The sequence below is a fragment of the Salvelinus sp. IW2-2015 genome, unplaced genomic scaffold (genome assembly GCF_002910315.2).
Source record: "Salvelinus sp. IW2-2015 unplaced genomic scaffold, ASM291031v2 Un_scaffold611, whole genome shotgun sequence".
Classification (NCBI taxonomy): Eukaryota; Metazoa; Chordata; class Actinopteri; order Salmoniformes; family Salmonidae; genus Salvelinus; species Salvelinus sp. IW2-2015.
Window position 1 is genome coordinate 543,258 of NW_019942584.1, and position 27,947 is coordinate 571,204.

The following is a 27,947-nucleotide window of genomic DNA, read 5'->3' on the forward strand; positions in this document are numbered from 1 at the left end:
AAATGTGACAATCAATTACCATCCCGCTCTCTTCTCGGTCTTCATTTCATTGCAGAATGTCTTCAGGAGAGGCAGGAGATGTGTCACTCAAAGGAGAATAAGTAATTAGAGGCTTCTGTTTCCTTTCCAGCAAGACATGTAAAATCAAGTAATGTGCACACACTGTCAAGTAGTCTAGACTTAACTCAAAACCCTTGATAACTACATAAGTCAAATTCCAAAGCAGATTTAGTTATTCTTCAGACATTGCTTTGCAGTAACAGGATACAATGTCATTTTCTCTCAGGTATATTTAGCTATCAACCTTTGACAGTAGCTGAGCTTTCAGACCGATGCCCGGAGAACATTTTTAATGAGATATGTTGAGCTGAATCAGATAATAACAGACTAGATACACATTTAGCAGCAAAATAACTCCTTGTTTAAGACAGAACACTGATGTCATTGCATGTTTCAGGGTGGGTCCTGCTCATGTCTATCTGGTAGATGGTAAAAGACTGGCCTCTACTGGTGTATGTCAAGTGAACGAATCTTCCTATCGGAGGAAAAGGACAACCTGATTGCCTTGATCTTGATTAATGAAGTCATGATATTGCTAAATCCATTCCATGTAAAAACAGTTGAAATCGGAGAAATACAAAACTACTGTATATGGGTCAAAATGAATTTACAGTTACCTAACAAAAGCTTAGCAACATGTTCCTACATAGTCAAACTCATAGGCCACACTATTTTGTTCACTACCTACCTGATTGGTCAGTATTGAGCAAAAGTGTAGAGAAAAAGCTGTACATTTACTATGACGGTTACATTTTATGAGTAGGCTAACTCCATGTTCCGCCAATAGTTACCTCACTGACGGAAAATGGTGCTGAAAAAACTCCCACAGCCACAGGGCAGTATGTCCTGCAGTCAAAGTAACTATTTCTGTCCCATCTTGTCTCCTTGTTTATCAAATAGTTTTAGTGATTTATCTACAGGATCAGAAGTAAGAGAAGTTGAGAACATTGAAAGCCCATCCCCATTTCTGACCACAAAGCCACATTGGGGGGGTAAAAACCTAAGCAAAGAGAACAGGATTAAAGGAATAAACCGTGTTAAGTTTTAGAAATGTCATGGCATTTTTTATTAAAGTTATGCATAACCTTCCAACTTGATCATTTATAAATGTGTGAACTTGGTGACATTATCAGCTAGAATTGTCAGATCACTGGCACATCAGCAGTAGCATGGGCAGCACAGAGGGGGAAACCAGGCATTATTACCAATGGGAGTGGGGTGGGGGGTGAGTTTTAGCCAGGTGTAGAAATGCACTGAGGACCAGGACAGAGCCCCTGACTTTGGCATGCTGCTTAAACACCATCCTATGGGGGCTCCACGCAAAGTGCCACTCTATGCCCTCTCAGTCCAAGCATATTCTTCCTGTGTTCATTAAGGATAGGATAGCGTGTGAGATGTGTATAAGAGACAGCTCTATGCCCTCTCAGTCCAAGCATATTCTTCCTGTGTTCATTAAGGATAGGATAGCGTGTGCACTGACGCGGGTGGAGCAGCCTAAAAGGAGGTCCAAATGGCCCAAAAAAAAGCATGCAAGCAACATGGGAAAACACAAGAGAAAATAAATACATCTTGGGATAAAAAAAAAAAAAAAAGTAATACATTATCTTAAAATGTTCCTTTTTCTTCTCGCTTTTTTTTTGTGTATAATATATATCCTAAACACACAGCTTTGTACATTTTGGTATAGTTCTCTTTCTTGCAGGGATGACTAGGAGTAGAGAGAAAGGAGGGGAGACACTGGGCGACCCACCGCCATTGGAGTGGGGACACGCAGCAGGAGGGGGTGCAGGGCCAGGGGGAAGGCGGGGCTAGGTTCGGGACAGTCCCTCTTCCCTGATTGCCTTGTGCTGACGGATGGAGCAGGGGGGGGGAGAGATCCAAAGAAACCACCCTTCCTCCAACTGTCTCTCGCTCATGCTCAGTCTCTCGGGGAGAACCACGGTGGGAGGAGGAAGAGGGTACTCAGCAGTTGAGTGGACAAGCTAATAGAGGACATCCAGGTCAACGAGACAGCAGGGAGGCAGAAATCAACTCTTCCATCTTCACGTCCTCCCTTACGGCCTGATGCAGGGGCCGGGGAGGGGAGGGGTGGGATTTCCGTGACTATCTCTTATCTAGGAACAAGATAATAACAGAAAAGGGCCAGGGCAGTCAGACCATAAACAATAACTCAGCTGTCACACCTCGCATGCTCTTGGGTTTTCTAATAAATACTGAGGCACTGAAAGGGAGAAAAGGAATCAGTAAGACTACAGCCATGTTACCTTTGTTATCGTCGATGTCTGTCGATGACCTGGCCGGCCTTTGGCGTAGTAGACTGTGATACTTGGCCTCTACCTCCTGAGAGACAAACAAGCAATCAGATTTGATACGCACTAAAGTCACATTTACCAATGAACCCTAAGCCTACAATTTCCTTGGCACCGCRGCAATTGAATAAACATAATACAAAAATCCCCATCAAAATCTGTCTGTTTAAGCTAGAGATGTTTTTGTTGTTGCATGGGCTGCGTCTCAATCCACCCTTCTGAATCTGCGGTGAAAGGTGGCAGAGCTAAAGCGATGTTTGTCAGACCATGAGACATCCTCACAAAAATGTCTGTAGCATCCGAACAGTGTGGCATAGATTATGAACACTCTGTTGAAAGATGACTCTCACCAACACGTACGCCCTCTCCGTTTTGGTCTCGGACACCCACAAGCCTCACAAGACTAATCTGAGTTCCCTGATACAAGTTAAGAAGAATGGAAGTATATATGGAGGTAGTTTATTAACTAAACTATGGGGATAAATACATGTAAAAAATGTTTTACAATAATTTCCTGATATTTCTTATATCGCTCAGATATAGGACAGACACTTCAGAACAAACTTCCTTTTTATTTTTGGGGGGACTATCTGTTGTTCCATGTAGTTTATCTGTTATTCAATGCTTTTCTATTGGCTAATAGCAGTAATGCCAAATTCAATGTTTCATCCCCCCGGCTTAGACAGGGCTCAGACTTTAGAGGGTTAATCAACCAACCAACCAGTCAGTCAACCACTCAGCCAGTTAGTCAACCACTCAGCCAGTTAGTCAACCACTCAGCCAGTTAGTCAACCACTCAGCCAGTTAGTCAACACTCACCAGTTTCACCACTAGCAGTTAGTCAACCACTCAGCCAGTTATTTTGTCAACCAACGTCAGCAAATCAGTCAGTCAGTCAACCACCATCCATCCACCCATGTACCTTGAGGTGGTTGAGGTTGGTTTGCAGGTTGCGGATGTGGGACAGGACCTGTCGGCTAAGCTGGAGATGCTGCCTGCTGTGAGGCAGAGGAAACCTTAGGCTGATCCAGAGTCTCCTGCCCCGCAGCCCCGCGAGGCGCTCAGCTGCTTCCCCGTGGCCTGGAGGTCATCGTCCGTGCTGCTCTCCCCCGAGCCCCCATAGCCCTCCAAGACCAGGTACCCTGCTGGGAGACGCAACAACAGGGTCCAACTGATTAGGAACTGAATCAGGTGGGTTGGTGCTGAGCTAGAACAAAAATGTGACTAGTTTCAGGAACTAGGAGTATGTTGCTCGTCACTACTTCACAGTAGAGCCATTTGAACGTAAACTTTATATTTTTATCAAAATGCATTTTTTGGGCAGATATGCCTTCTGGAACATGTGAACTTTCATGTGCCTTAAAAACTGGTATGCCATCTGTAAATACGAATAAAATGGTTAAATTACGAGCCTAGTTGGTATAGCCACAGAAAAAGTAAGCAACCTTCCCACTAGCAATGATTGGCTAAGGTAATGAGTGGGCTGGCTGGACATGCCGAGAGATGAGTTCGGATTGGTCTGCCATGTAGCTCGCTTCTGTCTATTTGAGCTGGTCAGTATGTAATCCTGTCTAACGTTGCTTTAAAAAAAGATATATTGCGTAGTAGAACTGCATAAGTGTTGCTCTCCACTTTCTGGAGGACCGAGTTTTGAAATCAGTGGAATTAGAGTATGATAGCAAAGGATTACATCTTCAAACCAAGGGCAACCATGGCATCCGTGAGAGAGTGAGAAGCGTCCGTCCATGTAAGCTAGCTACATTTTCATATATTACATGTTTCTAATTTAGTCAGAAAGTAGTTTCCATTTCAAGTTCAAGTTTACTGTTAGCTAGCTAGCTAACGTTACCTATCTGGCTCGCTAGTTACTGTTCCGTGTATGATCTGTGTAGTAATATTATTTGTATCTCAGAGCCATTTGCGTTGCTAATTATTGACTAATGTTAGCTAGCTAACATTGAACCTGGTTGGATAGCTACCTGCAGATTCATGCAGGGTAGTAACATGAGTTGGGATTATGGTTAATTGTTTATCTAGCATGTCTTAACAAAAGACTCCGTTATGCAAGTAACCATTTCAATAGAATGTCAATGATGTCATTGCAAAAACTGTGGATAGACGTAGCTGGTAAATTCGCTCTGGCTATCTACTCCGATTTCAGAGCACTCTCGTCTGAGTGTGCGCAGAATAATTTACGAACACTCAACACCCGTTGAATATGGCCAGTATCAGTAAACGTTGGCAAAAAAGCGTAAAATTGTTGCCAGCAGCACAGTTGCCGTCACCAACGCTCTGGAAAACATAAAAAACACCCTAACCAGCTCTGCTAGGGTAAGTAAAAATGGTCAGAGTGAGCTGTTCTCTCATTTTTGTCTGGAAGTAGCCTGCAAGCTAGCCAATGTTAGCCAGTTAGCTTGGGTGCTTGACTGCTGTTAGGACAGAACACTCAGATCAACTCTTAAAGAGATGGGTGGGGCTAAAGGTTAAGAGGGTGTGAACGATGCTGAATGTGTATTGACAAAGAAGAGCTATCCAGTAGTAGTACCTGTTAAGTTCATGTTTTAAGTATCCCTATATTTCTGTTATTACGGGGCTATCACTCAGTCAAGAGGGCGCCCGCGCAGGGAGTCTAGTAGTTGATGGACCTAGCCTAGAGTGGCATGGCTACCTTGTAGTGTGTTCATACGGTATAGTAAACTTTGTTAAACTGGAACCTTGTCGTTGTGTCATTTWGAGTTAAAAGTACAATTTTCTCAAAAGTGAGGTTACAACTTTATCAACTTTCAAAGCAGAATGTATTTCCCATTGTTCCTCAACTGTAGTGTATTATATACCATTTACTAGCTCGGAGTCTCTACTTTTATCCAATGTAAAAAACACAATTTCAAAATTTGCTACGTAAGACCGAATCGAGCCGGTCGTTCACAAATTTGCACCCCCATGGGTCCCCAAGACCAGGATAAAAAACACTGCTCTCTCTCTCACACAAACTGCAAGTTTACCATAATCCTCGGGGGACTCAAAGAAGCCCGTGTCCCCAGACACCAGGTCCTGAGCCGGGTCCTCAGGGTGGCTTGCCTGGGTGCACCTCCCTGAGCCGTTCTGAACCGCCACCCGGGCCCGGCTGTCCACGGGGGTCCTCAGGGACGTGGTCCTGAGAAGACGCCCGCCCCCCGAGGAGGAGCGCCCGGCGCCTTCGTCCTGTGACATGAGCTGGGTCACAAGGACCTGCTTCAGCGCTGACACTAGAGGACACAGATATGGTTAAGACCAATGGAGGAGTGTGCRTGTGACATTTTAAATGAATAGATTCCCACCCACATAAAATCTATTTATGCAATATGTGTTTAGGGTGGAGAGCTATCCCTGACCAACCAACCTGACAGGGTTCATATAACTAACTATAGTTTTCCTGGTCAGAAAAGTCTTAACCGACTCCAGACCTAGGCGATTGAGGCAAATGTCCTTTCACTCACATGTCTTTAAGGCATCGTCAGCTCTAGAAGGACTGAAGCCCAGACCGTCCGAGTCGCTGAGCCCGTCTATGGCCATGCGGAAGGGCAGCCTATCTGCAAGGTCCGGGTCCCCGTAAAGCCCCTCCTCCCGGTTGGGCTCCTCCTCTTCGGGCTTGAGTCCTTGAAATGCTTTGGCATCTGGGAGAGAGGTCTGCATCTCGCCTCCAGAGGCAGCGCAGCCCTCTTTATTTGGGGAGAGAACAAGGAGACCTTGATGTGCATTCAGTCAACCTAGATGGATTCTACTGGAGCATGTTACTAGTGGAGGCAGGTGGAGGGCGGAACGTAATAGCTGGAATGGAATAAATGATAAGGTATCAAAGACATTGACTCTGTTTCATACATTCCATTCCAGCCATTGAAAAAAGCATTTCCTGTGTTCTAAAGTGACATCAGCTTCCACTGCACATGACACAATGTCCCTAACTGCTGAAGAAGTTCTCAAATACCCCTATAGACGGGGGAACATGGAGAGATGGGGTGCTAGTTTAGATACCTATAGACTGGCTGCTTCCAGAGGAGATGCGGTCCGGGTCCTTACTGAGTTGGGCTATGCCTGCAGTGATGATCTCCACACCGTCTCTCTCTCCACTGACAGAGTGGGAGAGAACACAGAGTCAGTATCAGGAGAAGCAAGTTCACGGTCATAATAAAATACATTTGCTGATGAATACAACCAAAGACAGCAAAATAAGTTTTATACTGAGAGGAGGAACGTACTCCGTTTGAGGTAAGGGGATGCCGCTGTTCGGCTTCACTTTCATGGCGTCCGCTCTCTGGGTGATCTGGCGCTGCCACCTGGTGGAGGGAGGATGACAACACACAGACAGACCGACAAAAACAGATACAGACAGACACACAGAGACAGAGGTGAGTAGACGGTGGGTAAAATGTGTTCCTTACCACAGACCTAGGATCAGATAACCCTACCTCCATAGCATAACCATCACTATTAAGACGGGTAAGAAAAAGATCTGACCCTGTATCAGTGGTTAGGTGCAACTTCTACCTACTCCAGTGAATTAAGCTAAACTGAATGGGGTTTTAAAGTAGTGGCTATCATGACTAAACCACAGTATCAGGAGGACTCACATTCTCTGCTCTGATACGGTCTGGGCCATCAGCTCGTAGATCTGGGCCCCGTTGTCGGACATTGAGAGAACAAAGAACGACTTGTTGTCTGTTGGGAGAGGGAATAGCAGGAAAATAGGGTACTCCTGACTGTTTCTCACATTACACCCTATATAGTGCACTACTTTTGACAACAGTCACATAGGGCTATGGTCAAAAGTAGTCCACTATATAGGGGGATAGGGTGTAATGTGAGCTGGGAGTCATTGTGTTAACAAGGTTGGATCTACAGTACCAGTCAAAAGTTTGCACACACCTACTCATTCCAGGGGTTTTCTTTATTTTATTTTTTTACTATTTCCTACATTGTAGAATAATAGTGAAGACATCAAAACTATGAAATAACACATATGGAATCATGTAGTACGCAAAAAAAAGTGTAGATGTGTCCAAACTTTTGACTGGTACTGTAACTCAAACAGATTTCAATAGAACACTAGAATGGACATCTGCATTCCAGGTAGCATGACTACAGGGTGGCACTCTGTCAGGGAAACGAATGGTATGACTGTATCTCTATGGCAACTCACCTGTGGCCACAGAGCGCACCAGCACCGCGTTGAGCTTGATGATGGGGCTGAAGATGTGCTTGGTGTCGGCGGTGCCAGACAGGTTTTTGCTGTGGCACTTGAGGATGAGCCGCTCGTCCTGCTTCTGCAGCAGCACCAGGATGTCCTCCAGGAGCAGGGTGTACAGCTCTGAGACCAGAAGAGGAGATTTAACCACAGAATTACATAGAACACTACACTGGACATAGATGTCACAATTATATTAGTATTATATCTCATTAGGCAACAATGGTGTTTMTTTTATAATTTCTCTAATTACATCATGTAGTTTGTTTTAGGGGCCAGGAGTTTTTCCTGACCACATGACCTGACATTGAATTAGTCCGGGTTCTGTTTGCAGTTGTAGTCTACAACTAGGGCCAAGAGTTTTCCCTAGTTGGATCACATTGGTCAGGAAAAACCTCCTTGGCCCTACTTATCCACATAAACGCCTGATAAAGTCAAAAGCATACCAATAGTCTTGTCCTTGTTGACCTTCCATGACAGTGGTCCCTCATGGACCATCTTCTTCTTGGTCAGGTCCAGGTTCTGAATGTGGAGGGAGAAAAGGTCAAAAGGTCAGACTAGCTGGGCTTACTTGTTTAGTCAGATCCCTATTTGCTTTCACTTTGGAAAAAGGTACTCTTCCACCCCAAAGAATGGARCTGCATGATCTAGTCAAATTTCGAGCACTAGCAGCTGACATTTAAACAAATAATTTCCCCTTTTATAACTGCAGCGGCTCCCTTGCAGAAACCAAAACAAACTAAAATGTTGCTTAAAGTCAATTGTGGCTGCGGACTAAAAGAGCTGTATTGTGAAGTCTTTTTGAGGGCAGGAGCAGAAAACACTTTATAGATCGCCTCACCTTGAGCTCTGAAATCACGGGGTTCTCTGTCTGCTTCAGAGACGAGAGGTCTAACCGCCTCTGGTAGTCCTCCAGCCTCTGTGGAAAGAAAAAGAGAGTGAGAAAGAGAGGCACACAGAAAAGCAGGCGTAAGCTGGATACTCTGCTGCTACAGGCACTATTACACTCTAACCAACAGACACAAACCCCATATTTTCCCTGCAATCCATCACCCGCCATCATCTCTGCTTTCTCTCAGAGGAACAGTGGGAGAAAAGAGAGGACAGATTTTCGGGTGGCTGAGGCCCTGTAGGCCGAGCAGGGGTGAAATGAGATAAGAGCGCTGTGGCTGTGCTGCCGTCCCCAGACGACGCTAAGTCACACCCACCTGCTTGTTTTCAGACTCCTTCACCGCTTGGTTGACGTGATTGAGGATCTTCCTGCAGCAGTCGCCCGCCTTCTTAACCTTATCTTTCTCCACGGTGTCATCTGAAATGAAATTACGAGAGAGAGCGAGAGCTGAAGATTTTGTGGAGAAAAACAGAAAAAAACTGCCTCTGTGGGGTACTGACCAACAAATGGATATTTTCCTGCCCCAATTAGCAGCCGATCACTCGGAAATGAAGACCAAGTAGAGGGCATTAACATTCCTAATAGCTGGTACCTACTTTATGTTCAATGCATTTTATGCCCGGAGAACTAAACTACAGCCAAGATTAAAAACGATGGGACCCAAATAATGCGAGAACATCTCACAAAATGTGCATTACCGACTATGGAAAATGCCAAAATAATAATCTCTCTTTAACCGAGAGCACAGCTGTAATTCGCTAATGGCTGGCGCAATGCCAGCTCTCCCGGGTCACTGAAAATGCCCTAGTTTAGACATGACATACATGTATCACAATTACCATTGCATACACAGGGATGAGCTGGGCTGGCAGCTCCCAACACACATGCACACACAGAGGGCGGTCACTGGGGCACCACAGCGGAAGGACACTGCTATCATTAACGCTGTTGTAAGCGCGCTGCCCTGCATCACCACGATGGCCTGGTCTGCTCTGAGCCCAGTGCCATCATTACTCATGGTCAGAGTCTAGTACCCTTTTTACACTATCACGCCAAACAGAACCGTACTGTGCTGGCTCATTGTGTTGGCTCACTAGCACGGTTCCAGCAACTACGGTGGGTGTGTAGTCAGCCCAGTACAGTACAGCTTGGCTTAGTAGAGTGAAAGAGGTTTAGGAATGTGAGTGTGGCCCACCTGTGTACTTGGCGATGTTCTCCAGTAGGAGAGGGTACTTGGTGAGCCTCTGCATCTCCACAGGAATGATGTCCTTCAGTTGGAGTCTTCGACACAGCCGGTTACTCTCAGCTTCCTGCAAACGCACAGTGAAGTTAGGAAAGAAGGCCGCAGGAATGATGAAAAGGGCAACAAATCAAGCAAGATGCACCCTTTTCGCTCATGTATATACTTCGCCCACCAGTGACTTTAGCTTTGACAGAGTCACATCTCCCATGGTTACTTTCTACAACTTATCTTTTAATGTCATTTACTTCAAATTCATTTGAACTTTGAACTTAAAATTAACAAATCATTTTTCAAATGCTACCATTGAACTCCTCTCGCTTCCCACAAACATCCCACACCCGGTCACAGACATTGCACTGTAGAGTCTGCAGAAGTGAATTACACAGTCAAATACCTGACCTAAACCTCGAGTAACAGGCAGTGCACAATAGCCCTGTGTTTACTCCAGTTCCAGCGCTGCCCCCTGTCCTCCTCTTCTCTCCTCCATTCCTCCACTTACCTGCATGAAGGAGGTGAAGCGCGAGTCCTTCTTCTGCCTGCTCTTGATGAGCTCCAGAGCGAAGGGCTGGTTGCTGCAGAACGTGCCCACCGCCTGCTTGATCTTCTCCTCCTCGCCCCTGCTGAACTGGAAAACACAGACGAGCCAGGCGAATCAGGGTCAGTCGCCATGGCAACTGCCTGTCGCCAAGCCAACCCCCTGGTTGTTGCGTGTGTGTGGTGGCAGTGTGCCAGATCGAGGGGTCTAAAATCTCCCACGTACATGCGTTTAGCCAATTCCCTCTGACTATCATTGTTGTCATGATTCTGTCACAGCTATATTTTGGTTATCACGGTTGTCTCCGCGTTCAGGCACGAATGGCTGCCGTGCACCACCCGAGAGGGTGCTTCACATTCCCGGTGGATAAGGCAAGCTTTCCCCTTTCTATGAAAGCAGTTTGAGCACCTGGAAAAGCGCTTTATAAATCCAATCAATTATTATTATATATAGACAGAGGGGTTTGCTAAGGCACATATATATCTGGGACCAGGTTAGTGGATGGGTTCCGCCAGTCSATCTRTGCCACACTATCATTTCACAATTTGACTTCCATTCCGCAAAAACACAGCAACCATCTTTACCCTCCAGTTCCAAGCCAATTAAAAAGATAGGCAATCGCATACAAAAAAGTGGAAGTTTATTCTGCAGTGAAAAGCAATTTCAGGCAATGGCACCGCTTTTGTGATTGTGAGAGAGAGAGAGAGAGAGAGACACTTCTCTCCAACAACACAATTATTACATAAATCATATTCCGTTGGGGGAAAAGGCTTCAAAATAAAAAAAATTAAACGAGCTGTACTCACCCAGGACAGCAAGTCGTCTCCTATTTGGTCGATTACGGACGTCTCACTCCTTTTCCGGATTGCTGCCATTTGCTCAGATATCAAAACTGAAAAATGAAAGGGAATGTAAGAGGGTCATTCTGTGTGTGTATGTGTGCGTACATGCTTGTGGTTGTGCATGTACATGCCTGTGTGTGTGTGTGTGTGTGTGTGTGTGTGCTCGCTTATGTCCATGCGTGCAAGTACCATGCAGTTGAACAATGTCCCCCAGGTTGGTGAAGATGTTCTTGATGTCGGCAGGAGGCAGTATGSCCTCTCTGGTGAGCTTCTGGTAGAAGATGTTGTCCAGCACTTTGAGCATCCGCAGGTGGGCCCTCTCAGTGTAGAACAGCTCTGTAGACACAGACAGCTCTAAATCACTATTGCAGACACATACTGATAAACGACTACATTAGACAACCACAAAAGGCCGATAAAGAGTGATAATGAGAACGGTTGTTTCAGCTTGTTCCTTGGGGGTTTTGGCCAAGGTTCCTACTAAGGAAAGATGCATTTGTAAAAGTGATATACGAATAAAGTTTGCTTGATTGAGTTGTTTGTTCATTGCACTCTTAACTCGTTACACTCGTAACCGTAGACGGGTTCAAATAGCAGATTTGGACACCGATAAGTGCCTAAATTGGGACGCAGTGGCTGTACAGTAACATGTTATACATGACGTCAGAGCTCAAGGTCTCCGCTTCACAGCACAGTACTGGTTTTTATTGACAGCGATTCTAAGAAGTTGACCCCATCCCTCTCGCTAACTGGTCAACTTTCGCAATTTTTTGTTGTTGTCTTGAGTGAAAGAAATGCTGTATATAAATGATTACATAAAGAASACTTAATGTAGTTTGAAAGATGAGACGTTGAGGATTATAATATATACACCACTGATGTCATACAAGCAAGCCAAACCCATTTTAGCCCAAATGTGCACTTCATATTTCCAAACTCATTTAATATACAGTGCCAACATTTATGATCACAATGCTTGATGTAGTTACAAGATGACATGGCGTCATACCCTGGGTTGTTCTGAACAGAATRAGTCTACGTCGTATTGTGAAGAAATTTGACTCTACGCGCACCAAAATGACGATCTGCTTCTCTGAATTGCCTTGAGAAAGCCCAACACTGAGATTTAATTTTGTAACTTAGCTAGCCATGTTGGCAATAGAACACGCCTTCAAACGATGCCCACCTGACCAGATTGCGATGTATAATGGAACCGTTTTAGGCCTGATCACTGACAACGATGAGACAGCCTATAGGGAGGAGGTCAGAGACCTGACCATGTGGTGCAAGGACAACAACCTCTCCCTCAACGTGATCAAGACAAATGAGATGATGATTGTGGACTACAGGAAAAGGAGGACCGAGCACGCCCCCATTCTCATCGACGGGGCTGTAGTGGAGCAGGTTGAGAGATTCAAATTCCTTGGCGTCCACAACAACAACAAACTAACATGGTTCAAACACACCAAGACAGTCGTGAAGAGGGAACGACAAAGCCTATTCCCCCTCAGGAGAATGAAAAGATTTGTCATGGGTCTTCAGATCCTCAAAATATTTTACAGCTGCACCATCGAAAGCATCCTGACGGGTTGCATTACTGCTTGGTATGGCAACTGATCGGCCTCCGACCGCGAGGCACTACAGAGGGTAGTGCGTACGGCCCAGTACATCACCGGGGCCAAGCTTCCTGCCATCCAGGACCTCTATACGAGGCAGTGTCAGAGGAAGGCCCTAAAAATCGTCAAAAACTCCATACACCCTAGTCATAGACTGTTCTCTCTGCTACCGCACAGCAAGCGGTACCGGAGCAACAAATCGAGGTCCAAGAGGCTTCTAAACATCTTCTACCCCCAAGCCATAAGACTCCTGAACATCTAATCAAATGGCTACCCAGACTATTTGCAAATAAAATTTGATTTGTTTTCTGAACGCGTTAAACAACAATAGTAATTGTGTAAAGGCGGGGATGCAGGGCTGTGATCCAAAGAAAACAACTACAAATCTGCTTGGTCTCGTACCTCAACGGCACAGCTAGGAGAGCTCAAAAAAGCACCTTATAGTTGAAGACTATTCATTGAGTTGAAATTACATAGGACCGGTTCACACTTTGGAGGTGTGTGGCCACTGAGAGACACCAGTTAGACCGCTCACACAAACTCTTCTCATTTTTTTTGGTCTTATGTTGAACCTACCCCAAATTTCCCATGAATATTCTTGTTACTGAATGCATCCAGATTATTTTAAGATTTCGTTATCAACAAATGCCTCAAAGTACAGTAAATGTAAAATACACATAAAATCAACAGTGTAATGTTTGGATTCAGTCTGGTGTCAGATTATCTGTTTTGTCCTCACCTTTAGTCTAATAATTTTCCAATAATCTCCAAACTGTTCACTTTTGTTTGCTTCCATGTTTATGCATATGCTTTCCATATTTCTTCTGTAAGAAACATTTCAATTTAGACTTATCCATATAGGCCAATTCCCAGGAGTGTAAGCGGTTAACACAGACATACAGTATGTACAGTGCCCTGGGTTTTTCCTAATCATGCAAAGCCAATCACTCGGGCCCAGAGTTTTTCCTGGTCAGGTTACATGGGTCCTAGTTATTTCTATTACGGTGACTGGGTTACAGTTCGAACAGGAAGTTACCGTTAATGACTTCCTGTCTCTTGATCTCATGGGGCTGGAGTCCGGCCAGGACCTCTCGTCCCACCAGCTGCTGCCAGTTGAGGGGGTCGTGCTCAGAGTCAGTGCCTCCTTGGTCGTCTTCACTCTGCACCTCTGTAGAACCAAGGCCATCCAACCTGGGAGACAGGCAGCAGCAGTTACGAGACKGGTTACAACCTTAAATACACCATCTGATTAAGATAAATTGAGTCACGAAATATAACAGAAGATGTTAGGAAATATCAAAAAACTCATACAGTTTCCAACCACAGCACTTCTGATGAAAGTAATCCACATTTTGTCCAAAGAGGTTTAGGACACTGACTAAAAACTCTAATAAACTATCTGACTATTGCCTTTATCAGAAGTAGTGGGAGGCCCAGTAGGTCAAAACACAGAACAGAAAATACTCACCTTCTGATAGCCTTGGGTGTTCCTTCAAGAACTCTGAAACAAGAGGAAACTATTAACTACGTGGCCTGCATGACAAAGCTCCACATACTCATACTCTGCCTGCATGAAACTACAATGTCAAACCTACACAATATGAAAAAAAAAAAAGAAGACTTTTTTTTCAAGGGCTGACTGGGGAAAAAACTTTTCAATCAAATGGAATGGAATTGCATGTTATATACAGAGGGTAGATAAAAAAAATAAAAAAAGTCTGAAATGGTACCCTATTCCCTATTTAGTGCACTACTTTTGACTGGATCCTAGGCCCTATGTTTTCCCCTGCTTGGGGTCCATCTTACCCACTCTCCCTGTCCTCCTCCTGTAGCTGGTCCAGGCTATAGGGGCTCAGGCTGTAGTCAAAGTGTGTGTTTGGAGTGTACTCTAGACTGTCCAGGTCTCCAAGACCCTCGCTCAGTTTGGGGAAGGCAGAGTTAGGGGTCCCAACTGAGAGGAGAGGAGAGACAGAGAGAGAGATCAGTTACACTGTACAAGTATCAGGCCAGGTGGGAAGACCATTACTCCACGATAAACCGAAAAAAATTGCCTTCCTTTTTACCCAAGCATTTTGCTTCCGTCTGCAATTTTCATTGATTTAGCTACACAACGTTTCTGTAGATTGTTCTAAAACCATTATTTGGTCGACAGTAATAGCCTATGCACTGTTGATTCCTGATATGAAAGTATTTCGCTGTCGGCTGCTGACTCTCACTCCTTCTCCCCACTGTGACATGGAGGAGGAGGAAGAGATGCATTCTGAGAAACACAAGCATATGACCGTTGCTCAAAACGCTATTGCAGGGAAAATACCGTTTCCAAAGCAACTACTGTTGTTATTAGTTAGAGAGGAGAATCATAACTTTCCGTGAATAGATGATGTATTTCTCACCTCTTAATATTGAGTTCACGGCACCACTTCACAACCGGAGTAGGCTGTAGTGTAGTATGGTTTTGATGTGCCGCGGAGCCAAGCGCACCATTTGCAATGAATAGGCCTACATCAAGTAGCCTAGGCCTAGCACTGGAAAGTGTTTGTCGGACATTAGCCTACAATTACTGATTCCAACTTCCACAAGTGGCGAATAATATACTATAGCTTATAGGCCAATATGCACAAAGATGCCAGCAAAATCTCTGAAGAGCCAAAACGAAACCTGATAATTCTGGATCGTATTTTGACAGGTTGCGAAATATAAAATCATGAATTTCCTGGATATGATCGATGAAATAGCTAACTTTTTTAAAATCATATGATACCATCTCAGTTGTCTTATTTGGCACTGGAAAAAAACTTCCACTAATACAAAGTACCTGTCCATTATTACACAAAATAGTTACATTTATTGTGATATTACTTTTTGTTCATACCCCCGAAACATTTTTTTTTAAATCTGTTTTTCGCTAATCACAAAAAATGGGTAAATTAATCGCGATTTTGGTACATGTCGCCCAGCTCTACTACAGCTACAATGACCCAAAATTAATAGGCAACATTGACAGCTAACAATTAKGACATTAAACAAAATACAAAGTGTCAGAGATGATGTCGGGATTCAGGAATTTAGTTAAAGAGGAGAGCACCGCAGACAAACCGTGCTCCTCAAACACTATGTGGAGAGTAATTGGTCTTGCGTTGCTTGCGCTTGATTCAGTATGTAGTCTACAGACTAGTGTACTTGGTTTAGAATTGAGTATGTGGGAAGTGTGCTAGCTAGGGAGTTTAGTAGGTATGTACTAGCTAGAATCTAGTACAGTATGTGGTAGTTCAGGGTCGCACCAAACTCAGAGTCTCTGCTGCCTCCGTCAGAGGCGTTGTTGTTGGTGGTGCTGTTGGTTGGCGAGGTGGCGTTGGTCGAGATGGAATGTATGAGCTCTGAGCCCTCGCTGGACTGACTGGCCCTCAAGCGACCCGCCTCCAGGTGCTCCAGGGCCCCCAGGCTGGGCTGGGACAGCTGCTTCTGGGGTCGTGGCTTGTTGAGGTCCATGGCCTTGCCAACTGCTCACACAGACGGACAGGCAGGCAATCAGTCAGAGAGACAGGCAGGAATCCCACATACAGTCAAGACAGACACAAAGAGAGGTAGCAGGAGTCAATACTATAGGATCTGTTTACTTTGCTGCCAGTCCTCCCTTTTTCCATAGTAACAAGATGACTTGTTTCGACTGTGGGTGAAATGTGGGTAATGATGACCATCTACCAATACAAAGTGACTCTCCAGGGGTTCAGTAAATTGGGAGACCTATAGTAGTGTTGGTCACTGTTGTCATCTTAAATGACAAAATGAAGGCCAGTGTGCTTTATAACGCAGACAGACTCACCGGACGTGGGGTCGACGCGGCTCGGCCGGCGAGGAGGCCCGAGGATGCTGGGAAACCTGGTTCGTTTCACCTTCTCCTCCCCTCCCTCCTTCTCGGGCTTGATGCTCTTCTGTTCATCACAGACATAACATGATCAGTCAGTAAGAGAGATATAGTAGGAGTGACAGTTAATAAAACGGAGCTAGGTTAGCGGAGGGTTCAGTGTAAGTGTAAGCCCATACCTTGATCTTGGGTAGGAAGTTGATGCGGACCCATTTGGACTCTAGGCCGCGTGGCTCTTTGACTTTCACGCCAAGGTGCTTCATGTACGTGAGGATGACATACTGCATAGTAGTGCTGCAACAACAGACCAATGCAAATTCAGGATTTAGAGACCAAAATTAAATTGCCATATTCTCTGTTATATATATATATATATATAAGTGAACAGATTGGGATTCATTTGAAGTGAACTACATGTTGACGTGTCTTTAGTGTGGCTTCGACCATATGCCACGAAAACAAGTGACGACGGCAGAAAGATGTCGTGTCCATTCATTAATCATCTGGGATATGCCGGGACCATATGGCATTTGAAATAAGGTTGTTACACAATGTCGGAAATAGTCCCTCATGAATCTAGACGAACTAGAGAAATGTCATTTTTTATTTAAGAGGTTGGCCAAGAACTCATGTAGAGACATTGCCCCCCTGGCAAAGAGATACTCTACACATGCAACGCGACGTCTGTTGTAATGTTAACTGCTCAACCTCGAAATCATGTAATATGATGTTCATGTCCTCTTTCATGGTAGTGAACTGAAACTAGATCATTGGTCCCCAGTCTGACAGAGTGGAAATGACACAGATAGTGGTTAGAAAGACCAAGAGTCTGTAACGCCCCTAAGTGTCTCAAACCGCTCAAGGAGTGAGTGCACTTCACCATATATTGTGTTTAGTGGGACAGGTAGGTTCTACATGAATTTGTACAATAACAATGCATTTTTTTTTTTTTGGCTAGAAAACGTTTTGCTACATTGTGCCTTACTGAACACGATCATGGTCTCCAGTCTGAGACTGTGACCATAACATATTTTATTGACAATCCCCAAAACATCACTCACTAAAATCAATGGATAGTGTTAAATGTGTACGGCCCATATCAGTTCTTTCCTATGGATAAACAAAAGAGAATCCTCTCACCATCCTGTCTCTTATACACATCTAGATGTGTATAAGAGACAGGTGTTAAATGTGTACGGCCCATATCAGTTCTTTCCTATGGATAAACAAAAGAGAATCCTCTCACCATTTCTCCTCCTCTGTGGATTGAGTTGTCAACCTAAAACATGGCAAGACATTCCATTAGAACAAATTCTATTACACAGAAAACTATTTAAACAGAGTACAAAAAGAAAATCGTAAAACAATTAGACAAAAGTAGTAAATTTCCAATCAATACATTTTCAGCCTCAATTAAAACATAACAGCAAGTGAAACGGAGTGTGACTACTAACAGAACATCCTCTATCTTGGTGATGATGTTTTCAGCACAAGCACGTTCTCTCTCCAGTGCTACCCGGTCTCTGACGCGCTCCGTGTCCAGCCTGGCCAGTTCCCCCTCCGCCAGGGTTAGGCCCATACTGCGCTTCTGCCTGCACACCCCACAAACCAGTGTCAGATCCCACTTACAGCATGCTTATAACTAATATCATGCTTACGTCAACTTATACCATACTTATAACATGATTATATCTTGGCTTATGCCAACTTATAGTGTACATTTATAAACCCAGCATCGCGTGTTTATAAAGACAAACGGCTATACTATCCACAAGTAAGACACAATTGCATCTATCTTTACATATGACTAGCACATAGGCACCAATGGGAAAGGCGGCCATCTTGGAAGAGCGTGCGCAAGGCGACTGACCTAAAGTCCTCCAGGTTCCTCTGGATGTCAGGGAGCTGGGTGTCCTGCACCATCTGGACGTACTGTCTGTTCAGCTCCTCGGGGATCAGCTCCGTCCTCCTCCGGTCTTCAACAGCCACCACACGACACAGTAACACAGTTAGGAGGCACCAAATACAGCTTATCAAGGTGAGAATTCAAACGTGCAATTCTCATATAAATCACTTTGTTCAATGTCTTAACACCTGATGTGGGATAGTAGTATTAGGTCGATAGGTTAAACAAACTACCACACACTACTTAGAGGCACTTTGTGGTAATGCTGCTATTACAGGGTTGAAGTAAGGAAACTTGAGTCGGCTATATTTGGAATTGCATTAGATAACAATAGGCATTCCTCAATATACGCAGAAATAACTTGGCATGGATTTGTCAGCCAGGGAAACTAATAGAAATGAAAGGAAAGCAAACAAATACTCACCAAGGTCAGAGGATAGGGACTCGGGAACAGCTACTTTTAAATTCTGTATGAAAAGACACATTTCAGACGGGAATTAACAAAGCCAGACTTGTTTACATGTGGCTTACCAAAACACCAGAGTAAAAATACTTGACATTTAACAAAAAGAGTTAAAACACCTGATACGTGCTGAACAATTCCTAAATGTATGCCCTGTGTGTGTTAGTAGTGTATAAGAAATCAAACTAGACGAGAACATTTCTGGGTCCTTCAAGTAGTCTTATTGGTTTTAGGCATCATAATATATTGTTTTGGGAATCAACAGAAGAGTGGATCAGAGAAATTACGGTTCCAGCTGAGGATAAATGTTTTACTGCAGGGAGAGGGGACTCCTGACAGAATAACCAATAATCTTATCACACAAAACACACTGCAGTAAAATAACATTAGTGTTGCATATCATATCAACACTGTCAGGGGATGTAGGTGTTCTTTCACAACTATTGTGGGGGAGACCATGACTTCTGCCCAGTGGTGGAAAAAGTACCCAATTATCACACTTAAGTAAAGATACCTTAATAGAAAATGACTMAATTAAAAGTGGAAGTCACCCATTAAACTACTACTAAGTCTACAAGTATTTGGTTTTAAATATATTTAAGTATTAAAAGTAAATGTACAAATAATAAAAGATTGCTTATATTAAGCAAGCCAGATGGCACACTCCAACAGTCAGACATAATTTATAATTTACAAATAAAGTATGTGTTTAGTGAGTCCGTCAGATCAGTGGCAGTAGGTATGACCTCTTGATAAGTGCGTGAATTGGACCATTTTCCTGTCCTGCTAAGCATTCAAAATGTAACAAATACTTTTGGGTGTCAGGGAAAATGTATGGAGTAAAAAGTACATCATTTTCTTTAGGAATGTAGTGAAGTAAAAGTTGTCAAAAATATAAAAAGTAAAGAAAAGTACAGATACCCCCAAAAACTACTTAAGTAGTACTTTAAAGTATTTTTACTTAAGTACTTCACACGTGCAAGTCTGTGCTGGCTTGGGCCTGCAGTTTGGGTAAAAGCTAGCTGTGATCCTGTACTGACTGTGGATGAAAGCCGCTTGAGACTACAAGGCCCGTATTCACAAATAGTCTCAGAGTAGGAATGCTTATATGATTATATGGATAGGGGGTACCTGATCTTAGACAAGCACACCAACTCAGACTCTTGGTAAATATCGGCCCAGATGTAGGCTAGTTCTACTCTACTCACAGCTCCCCGGTCGATGAAGAAGTTGTGGAAGTCCATGAACACCCGTCTGGTTTCTTTGGAGTTGGTTTGCTTGCACAGGTCAGCGTAGAGGTAGCAGAGCTAAAGAGAAACGTTTCTCATGATCAATGAGAGATGACAAACACGTTGTACACCATTATGTCTTTGTGTCAGCACTGCACTGATATCCCATATTTTTWAAATAAACTTCTATTGTTGTCTGTAACTGGTCACAACACAAACATGGTCAGGTGAGTGAGTGAGTGTGTGTGTGTGTGGTGTGTGGGGACTTACCAGCGGTGCAGGGTCAAACTGGGAGACGACGTGATGCAGGAACGCTGCCAGGTGGGCAGGTCTGGACTTGAGCAGCTCCATGCTCTGGAAACAGCTGCACTGGCCATTGACCTGAAAAACGCACTGTGTGTTTATGTTACGAGCTAGCTTGACCTTGTTAGAAAATCCTCTGTGAGGCTTGTCAGACTGTCACCCTTTTACGGACAGATTTTTTTGGGACATGCCCTTGCATGCTCCGCTGTGTTTGTAAAGAATGTTAAAAAGCAAACGTTTTCGATCAATAGCAAGTAAATCAATAGGCCTTCGATTTTAATTTTCAAAACCAAAGTAGTTAAATGTTCTACCTTATTTTGGATGTATTTAGGGCCTACCTGTTCCTGATCAGAGTCAAAGTAGTCGTCCTCAGCTCCGATGATCTGGGAGACGAAGCGTGAGGGGCTGCTAACATTGGAGGGGGACAGGGAGTCCTGGAGGAGGGGGGAGGAGAGGAGGAACACACAACACTTAGATCTCTCACTCATTGAGCGTTGACTGCTCCTTTCACTGAAGTGGCCAACAACATCTACCATCAAAGGGTGTTTAATGAAGGTGGCTCCACATCTGCAGGGCATGGGTCATGTTCATAAGACACTAAATGGAAAAAATTTGACTGAAACAGAAGGACTACCTGGACTTGTCCAATAAGAAATGTCATTTTTGTTTTACGTTACAAAACATTTTGAACGTTTTGACACGAGCCTAATCAGATGAGCTAAATCACTCCTATGCTCGCTTCRAGGCAAGCAACACTGAGGCATACATGAGAGCATCAGCTGTTCCAGGCAACTGTGTGATCACGCTCTCCGTAGCCGACGTGAGTAAGACCTTTAAACAGGTCAACATACACAAGGCTGCGTGGACAGACGGATTACCAGGACGTGTGCTCTGGGCATGTGCTGACCAACTGGCAGGTGTCTTCACTGACATTTTCAACATGTCCCTGATTAAGTCTGTAATACCAACATGTTTCAAGAAGACCACCATTGTCCCTGTGCCCAAGAACACAAAGGCAACCTGCCTAAATGACTACAGACCCGTAGCACTCACGTCCGTAGCCATGAAGTGCTTTGAAAGGTTGGTAATGGCTCACAACACCATTATCCCAGAAACCCTAGACCAACTACAATTTGCATACCACCCAAACAGATCCACAGATGATGCAATCTCTATTGCACTCCACAGTGCCCTTTCCCACCTGGACAAAAGGAACACTTACGTGAGAATGCTATTCATTGACTACAGCTCAGCGCTCAACACCATAGTACCCTCAAAGCTCATCACTAAGCTAAGGATCCTGGGATTAAACACCGCCCTCTGCAACTGGATCCTGGACTTCCTGACAGGCTGCCCCCAGGTGGTGAGGGTAGGTAGCAACACATCTGCCACGCTGATCCTCAACACTGGAGCTCCCCAGGGTTGTGTGCCCAGTCCCCTCCTGTACTCCCTGTTCACACACGACTGCATGGCCAGGCACGACTCCAACACCATCCTTAAGTTTGCAGACGACACAACACCGACAACGACAAGATAGCCTATAGGCAGGAAGTCAGAAATCTGTCCGGGTAGTGCCAGAATAACAACCTATCCCTCAACGTAACCAAGAAGATTATTGTGGACTACAGGAAAAGGAGGACCGAGCACGCCCCCATTCTCATGTACGGGACTGAGGTGGAGCAGGTTGAGAGCGTCAAGTTCTTTGGTGTCCACATCAACAACAAACTAGAATGGTCCAAACACACCAAGACAGTCGTGAAGAGAACACGACAAAGCCTATTCCCCCTCAGGGAACTTGGCATGGGTCCTGAGATCCTCAAAAGGTTCTACAGCTGCAACATCGAGAGCATCCTGACTGGTTGCATCACTGCCTGGTACGGMAATTGCTCGGCCTCTGACCGCAAGGCACTACAGAGGGAAGTGCGTACGGCCCAGTACATCACTGGTGCTAAGCTGCCTGCCATCCAGGACCTCTACACCAGGCGGTGTCAGAGGAAGGCCCTAAAAATGGTCAAAGACCCCAGCCACCCCAGTCATAGACTGTTCTCTCTACTACCGCATGGCAAGCGGTACCAGAGTGCCAAGTCTAGGACAAAAAGGCTTCTCAACAGTTTTTACCCCCAAGCCATAAGATTCCTGGCCAACCAACCAGTGCTAGCGCACATTGGCTAACGGGCTATCGGCATTGTGTCCCACCCACCACCCGCCAACCCCTCTTTTAAGCTATTGCTACTCTCTGTTCATCATATATGCATAGTCACTTTAACCATATCTACATGTACATACTACCTCAATCAGCCTGACTAACCGGTGCCTGTTTGTAGCCTCACTACTTTTATAGCCTCGCTACTGTATATAGCCTGTCTTTTTACTGTTGTTTTATTTCTTTACCTACCTATTGTTCACCTAATACCTTTTTTGCACTATTTGTTAGAGCCTGTATGTAAGCATTTCACTGTAAGTATTCAGCGCACCTGTTGTATTCAGCGCACGTGACAAATAAACTTTGATTTGAATTTTTTTCAGTTGCATGCCCTAATGAACATGAGCCAGGTCTGAGTCTTACCAGGTCTGGAGTGTCTTCTGGGTCGGGGGAGTGGCAGGAGTTGAAGCTGTCTCGGGGCGTGCTCTTTGGGCTGTGGTAGGACAACAAGTCTCTTTGGCACAGGCTCTCCGGGGAGGCAGATGCAAAACCGCGGAGAACCTGCAAATGGATAACATTGGGTAAGCTATCAAAAACTCATCTGGCTAAACCTGGGTGTTGTTCAATCGGCACCAAATGGAAGAAACTGGACTGAAACAGAGAGGGATTACCTGGACCTGTCCAATAACAAACACTAATTTTAATTTACCGTTGCATGCCCTGATGAACAAAACCCAGGTTTGGGACAGAGAAGTGGGTTGTGGGTTTGGGTTGTGGCGTACTCCTCCGTGAAATTAAGATCACAGTTGACTAATTAATTGTCCCTACTAATGTATTTACTTCACAGCTATGCCCACACACACCAGCAGAAGTTGAAAGTGACACTTACAGGGGACATCATACTGCTGCTCCATGAGAGGTCACTACTGGAGGAAGGTGTGTGGTCTATGTCCAAAATGCTTCCATCATCTCCATCACCCAATCGCAGGGCATCCTTAGAATTAAAATCACAAAGTCAGTCACGTGCAGTAAATATAAATATTCCCCAAAAATAAGCATTTTTATTTATTTACAATGACGGCCAAACCCTAACGACGCTGGGCCAATTGTGCGCCGCCCTATGGGACTCCCAATCCCGGCCGGTTGTGATACAGCCTGGAATTGAACCAGGGTCTGTAGTGACGCTTCTAGCACTGAGATGCAGTGTCTTAGACTGCTGCACCATTCGGAGCATACATCTACACTATATATACAAAAGTATGTGGACAACCCTTCAAATTAGTGGATTAGGCTATTTCAGCCAGACCCCTTGCTGACAGGTGCATACAGCCATGCAATCTCCATAGACAAACACTGGCAGTAGAATGGCCTTAAGAGCTCAGTGACTTTCAACATGGCASTGTCATAGGATGCTACATTTCCAACAAGTCAGTTTGTCAAATTTCTGCCCTGCTAGAGCTGCCCCGGACAACTGTAAGTGCTGTTATTGTGAATTGGAAACATCWAAAAGCAACAACGGCTCAGCTGCGAAGTGGTAGGCTACACAAGCTCACAGAACCACAGAGTGCTGAAACGCCTGTCCTCAGTTKCAACACCCAATACCGAGTTCCAAAATGCCTCTCGAAGCAACATCAGCACAAGAACCGTTCGTMGGGAGCTTCATGAAATAGGTTTCCATGGCCGAGGAGCCGCACACAAGCCTAAGATTACCAAGCGCAATGCCAAGTGTTGGCTGGAGTGGTGTAAAGCTCGCTGCCATTGGACTCTGGAGCAGTGGAAACGCATTCTCTGGAGCGATGAATCACGCTTCACCATCTGGCAGTCTAAAGGACGAATCTGGGTTTGGCAGATGCCAGCTACCTGCCCAAATGCGTAACGCCAACTGTAAAGTTTGGTGGAGGAGGACTAATGGTCTGGGGCTGTTTTCATGGTTTGGGCTAGGCCCCTTAGTTCCAGTGAAGGGAAATCTTAACGTTACAGCATACAATGACATTCTAGACGATTCTTTGCTTACAATTTTGTGGCAACAGTTTGGGGAAGGCGCTTTCTTGTTTCAGCATGACAATGCTACTCTGCACAAAAGTGAAGTCCATACAGAAATGGTTTGTCGAGATCGATGTGAAAGAACTTGACTGGCCTGCACAGAGCCCTGACCTCAACCCCATCGAAAACCTTTGGGATGAGCCAGGCCTAATTACCCAATATCAGGGCCCGACCTCACTAATGCTCGTGGCTGAATGGAAGCAAGTCCCCGCAGCACTGTTACGACATCTAGTGGAAAGCCTTCCCAGAAGAGTGGAGGCTGTTATAGCAGCAAAGGGGAAGCCAACTCCATATTAATGCCCATGATTTTGGAATGAGATGTTCGACGAGCAGGTGTCCACATACGTTTGGTCATGTAGTGTATATTGTCATGTTTTCAGCACACACAGTCTACAGAAATTGAGCAGAACATGCAGATCCGCTACCTTGGTGAAAGAAATATCATGGTTAGGCTCAGATTAAAACTCAGGCCCAGAGTTTTTCCTGGTAAGGTTACATAGTCAGGGAAAACTCATCGGCCTGATCATGGCACTCGCAGAAAACCACATATTCTCACACTAACTCTTAGTTATTAACAATACATATTCCAATATTAAAACTTAAAATGTCAGATACAGTATGTTTATTTTTATTCAGGGAGGGGGGGGGTGATGCGAGTTACCTGTGCTCCCCCAGTGGCCTTACTAAGCTGCCCCTGCAGCTGTGGAATGTGCTTCTTGGCTTCCTGGATGTCCTTCAGTAGTTTGGGCGTCGGATTCCTGCTGTACTCCTCCTTCATTGCCTGTAGGGAGGGAGAGGGCAGCAGACATTATTGGAATCCAAAGTATCCAAGTCCATAAAATAATTTTTGACTTTGAACAGTATAGACTTGCACTCATTTACAAAAGTGTTTTTTTTCAACACACTTGCTGCRGCGGCTATATTGTGCTGGCAATGTCGTGTTGACACACGTAGCAGCAGAGTGTGCTTTGTGTGCGTAGTGGAGTGGGAAATGTGGCTTTGTGAAGCACTAGGGAAAATTATTGGAGGGGAGGTGGTGGGGTTGACTGGTTCTCTCTGAGTGGCTGCCTGCTATAGAGTGACTGTTCTAGTCCAAAACCACAGGAAAAGTCTTGCTCTTATCAACACAAGCCACACACACTCCAGTGTTGTTCTGAACATCTCAAAACCTATTAGAACACAATTCTAGGACAAAGACCATGACTTCGCATGCTTCAAAATTTGATCTCATCGAACTACAAAACATTGCTTGTCTTGACAGACGGTCAGTACTTGACCTCATATGTCCAGAGTGAGCGGTCTCTGAAAAACACTTCATAGACCAGGACCTGTATTTATAAACTGTCTCGAGTAGGAGTGCTGATCTAGGATCAGGTCTCCATGAATTCTTACTTATAATGATCTAAAAGGCTAAACTAAAAATCAGCACTCCTACTTTAGACTAGATCAGCACTCCTACTCGGAGACGCTTCATGAATACGGGCCCCAAATTTTGCATATGCCCCAAATACTAACAGAGATGGTTTCTCCTGCACCAGATAAAATGTTCACCTGCAAATCTTCTTGCTCTTTGGCCAACATCTTCTGCAGAATGTGCACCTTTTGGTTGTGTACGCTGTTGTTCTCTTCCTGTACAATGGGAATGACACACACAGGGCTTGATCGGGACATGGAACCAAACACACAGTGGAAGAAATGAAACATTGAGTAACGAAGCAGGGGAAGACAGAGTTTTAAAGGAACAAACAAATGTAAACAATGTAAACAAACCCTGAAAAGCAGACAGGCAAAGAGGGATGACAYGGAGAAAGAAGATGGAGCTCAAAAAGGAGGAATGCAGCTCAGAAGATGTTAAGAGGCGGTCTTACCCATATCGGTAGAGGAGAGGTGATGCGGTCATGGGGGCTGTATGGTCGCTCCCCCATTGGTTGTCCAGGGGAATTTGGAGAGGTGACAGAGGACGACCCTGTCTGGGCCCCCAGGAACACCACCTTAGCCTCGCCCTCCAACAGGGGGATCTGGGGCAACCCAGGGGGTCGCCCCAACACTGTGAGGGCCACATAGGAGCCCGCTGAAGAAATAAGATAGATACGGAGGTATGGTCAAAAAAAATCAATAAAAGTATGTAATAATAGGCCTAATTCTCACTATCATTGCATGACTTTCCTAGCCTGGCCACAGATGTTTGTGCTGTATTGCTAACTTGTATGGTATTTGGCACAACAACRGCCATATGAGTTGGAAATACAGCACAAATAGGAACCAGGCTATGACTTTCCGATATCAATAACGAGCAATAAAACTAAAATCACTCTACAATGCATACATTTTATGAGCTTTACTACTTCCACGTGGTTCGAATGTGTTACTAGGGTCCCGTTCACCTGGAAGAAAGGGAAAAAAACAGTCGTAATGTGAGAATTCATTCAATGCTGCCTGGAAATCAAATCAGTTATTGAGTTCATCCATCCAGCCCACTTCACACACACACACGACTGACGCAATGTTTAAGTTTTTGTGTTTTTTCTAATCCAACCAGCAGGTGGCATTGTGGAGCTGGTGTTTTGGTTTGAAGCCTCAGATCACAAAACAAAGTTGACTGGAGCATATAAGGAGAAGGCAACAAGGCACCTGAGTCGTGATCAGCAGGCAAGAAACTTACCCAAAAAGAGTTTCGTGCCAAATGAACAGGACCCTGCAACTACTATGAAAGTGGTATATATACACAGTTGCGGCCAAAACTATTGGCACACTTTTCTTAAATAATTCCCTATTTCTTCTTAAATAAGTTGAAATTGGCTACCTAGCTTATTCAAGGCCGTCTCAAAATACAACACTAACCACTTAAGACAAAAAAAAAAAAAGCTATTTACCTGACTCGCTTTTCAAAGATGTCTAGAATTGTATAAGTTTGGTGCTCTTGTAGGAAGTAATCACTCCCCTACTGCTGACTACAAATGATCTACAACTGGGCTAATAACCCACTAACTAGCAAAGGATATGAACAGAATGTGCACATATTGCTACATGCAGCCCTTCCTTTGATCTCAAAACAAGCACATCTACTCATGACCACAGCTGTAAACACAGTCCAGTTCAAAGTAAATGGCACAGATCCATATATGGCAATGGCCTATTTGCATATAGGCCTACTGCAGCACTGATTGGCTATGCCGCAATGGTCAGCGTAGAGGTCCATGTGGAGTATGGGCTGAGTCATGCGCAATACACCAATGCATTCTGCCTACAACAAAATCTCTTGCATAGTTGGTTTTGT

At 44.6% G+C, this 27,947-nt stretch overlaps 1 protein-coding gene across 1 annotated transcript in view; it reads right to left on the reverse strand.

The window, feature by feature from the left end:
* Positions 1–1,477: 1,477 nt before the first annotated feature.
* LOC112068629 (rho guanine nucleotide exchange factor 12) overlaps positions 1,478–27,947 on the reverse strand; it is a 72,898-nt gene continuing 46,428 nt past the window's right edge. Inside the window, 36 exon segments of the mRNA XM_070438231.1 lie at positions 1,478–2,174; positions 2,325–2,400; positions 3,292–3,395; positions 3,398–3,511; positions 5,372–5,614; positions 5,846–6,067; positions 6,381–6,475; positions 6,605–6,682; positions 6,977–7,064; positions 7,546–7,713; positions 8,037–8,112; positions 8,432–8,509; positions 8,799–8,899; positions 9,678–9,792; positions 10,225–10,350; positions 11,067–11,152; positions 11,292–11,438; positions 13,755–13,909; positions 14,187–14,219; positions 14,525–14,669; positions 16,000–16,218; positions 16,542–16,650; positions 16,763–16,877; positions 17,830–17,862; positions 18,038–18,175; positions 18,454–18,559; positions 18,914–18,956; positions 20,161–20,259; positions 20,452–20,562; positions 20,823–20,918; positions 23,051–23,188; positions 23,517–23,621; positions 25,332–25,451; positions 26,222–26,299; positions 26,539–26,741; positions 26,997–27,054. Of these exon segments, the coding sequence (XP_070294332.1) occupies positions 2,164–2,174; positions 2,325–2,400; positions 3,292–3,395; positions 3,398–3,511; positions 5,372–5,614; positions 5,846–6,067; positions 6,381–6,475; positions 6,605–6,682; positions 6,977–7,064; positions 7,546–7,713; positions 8,037–8,112; positions 8,432–8,509; positions 8,799–8,899; positions 9,678–9,792; positions 10,225–10,350; positions 11,067–11,152; positions 11,292–11,438; positions 13,755–13,909; positions 14,187–14,219; positions 14,525–14,669; positions 16,000–16,218; positions 16,542–16,650; positions 16,763–16,877; positions 17,830–17,862; positions 18,038–18,175; positions 18,454–18,559; positions 18,914–18,956; positions 20,161–20,259; positions 20,452–20,562; positions 20,823–20,918; positions 23,051–23,188; positions 23,517–23,621; positions 25,332–25,451; positions 26,222–26,299; positions 26,539–26,741; positions 26,997–27,054 (4,032 nt within the window). The 3' untranslated portion in view covers positions 1,478–2,163.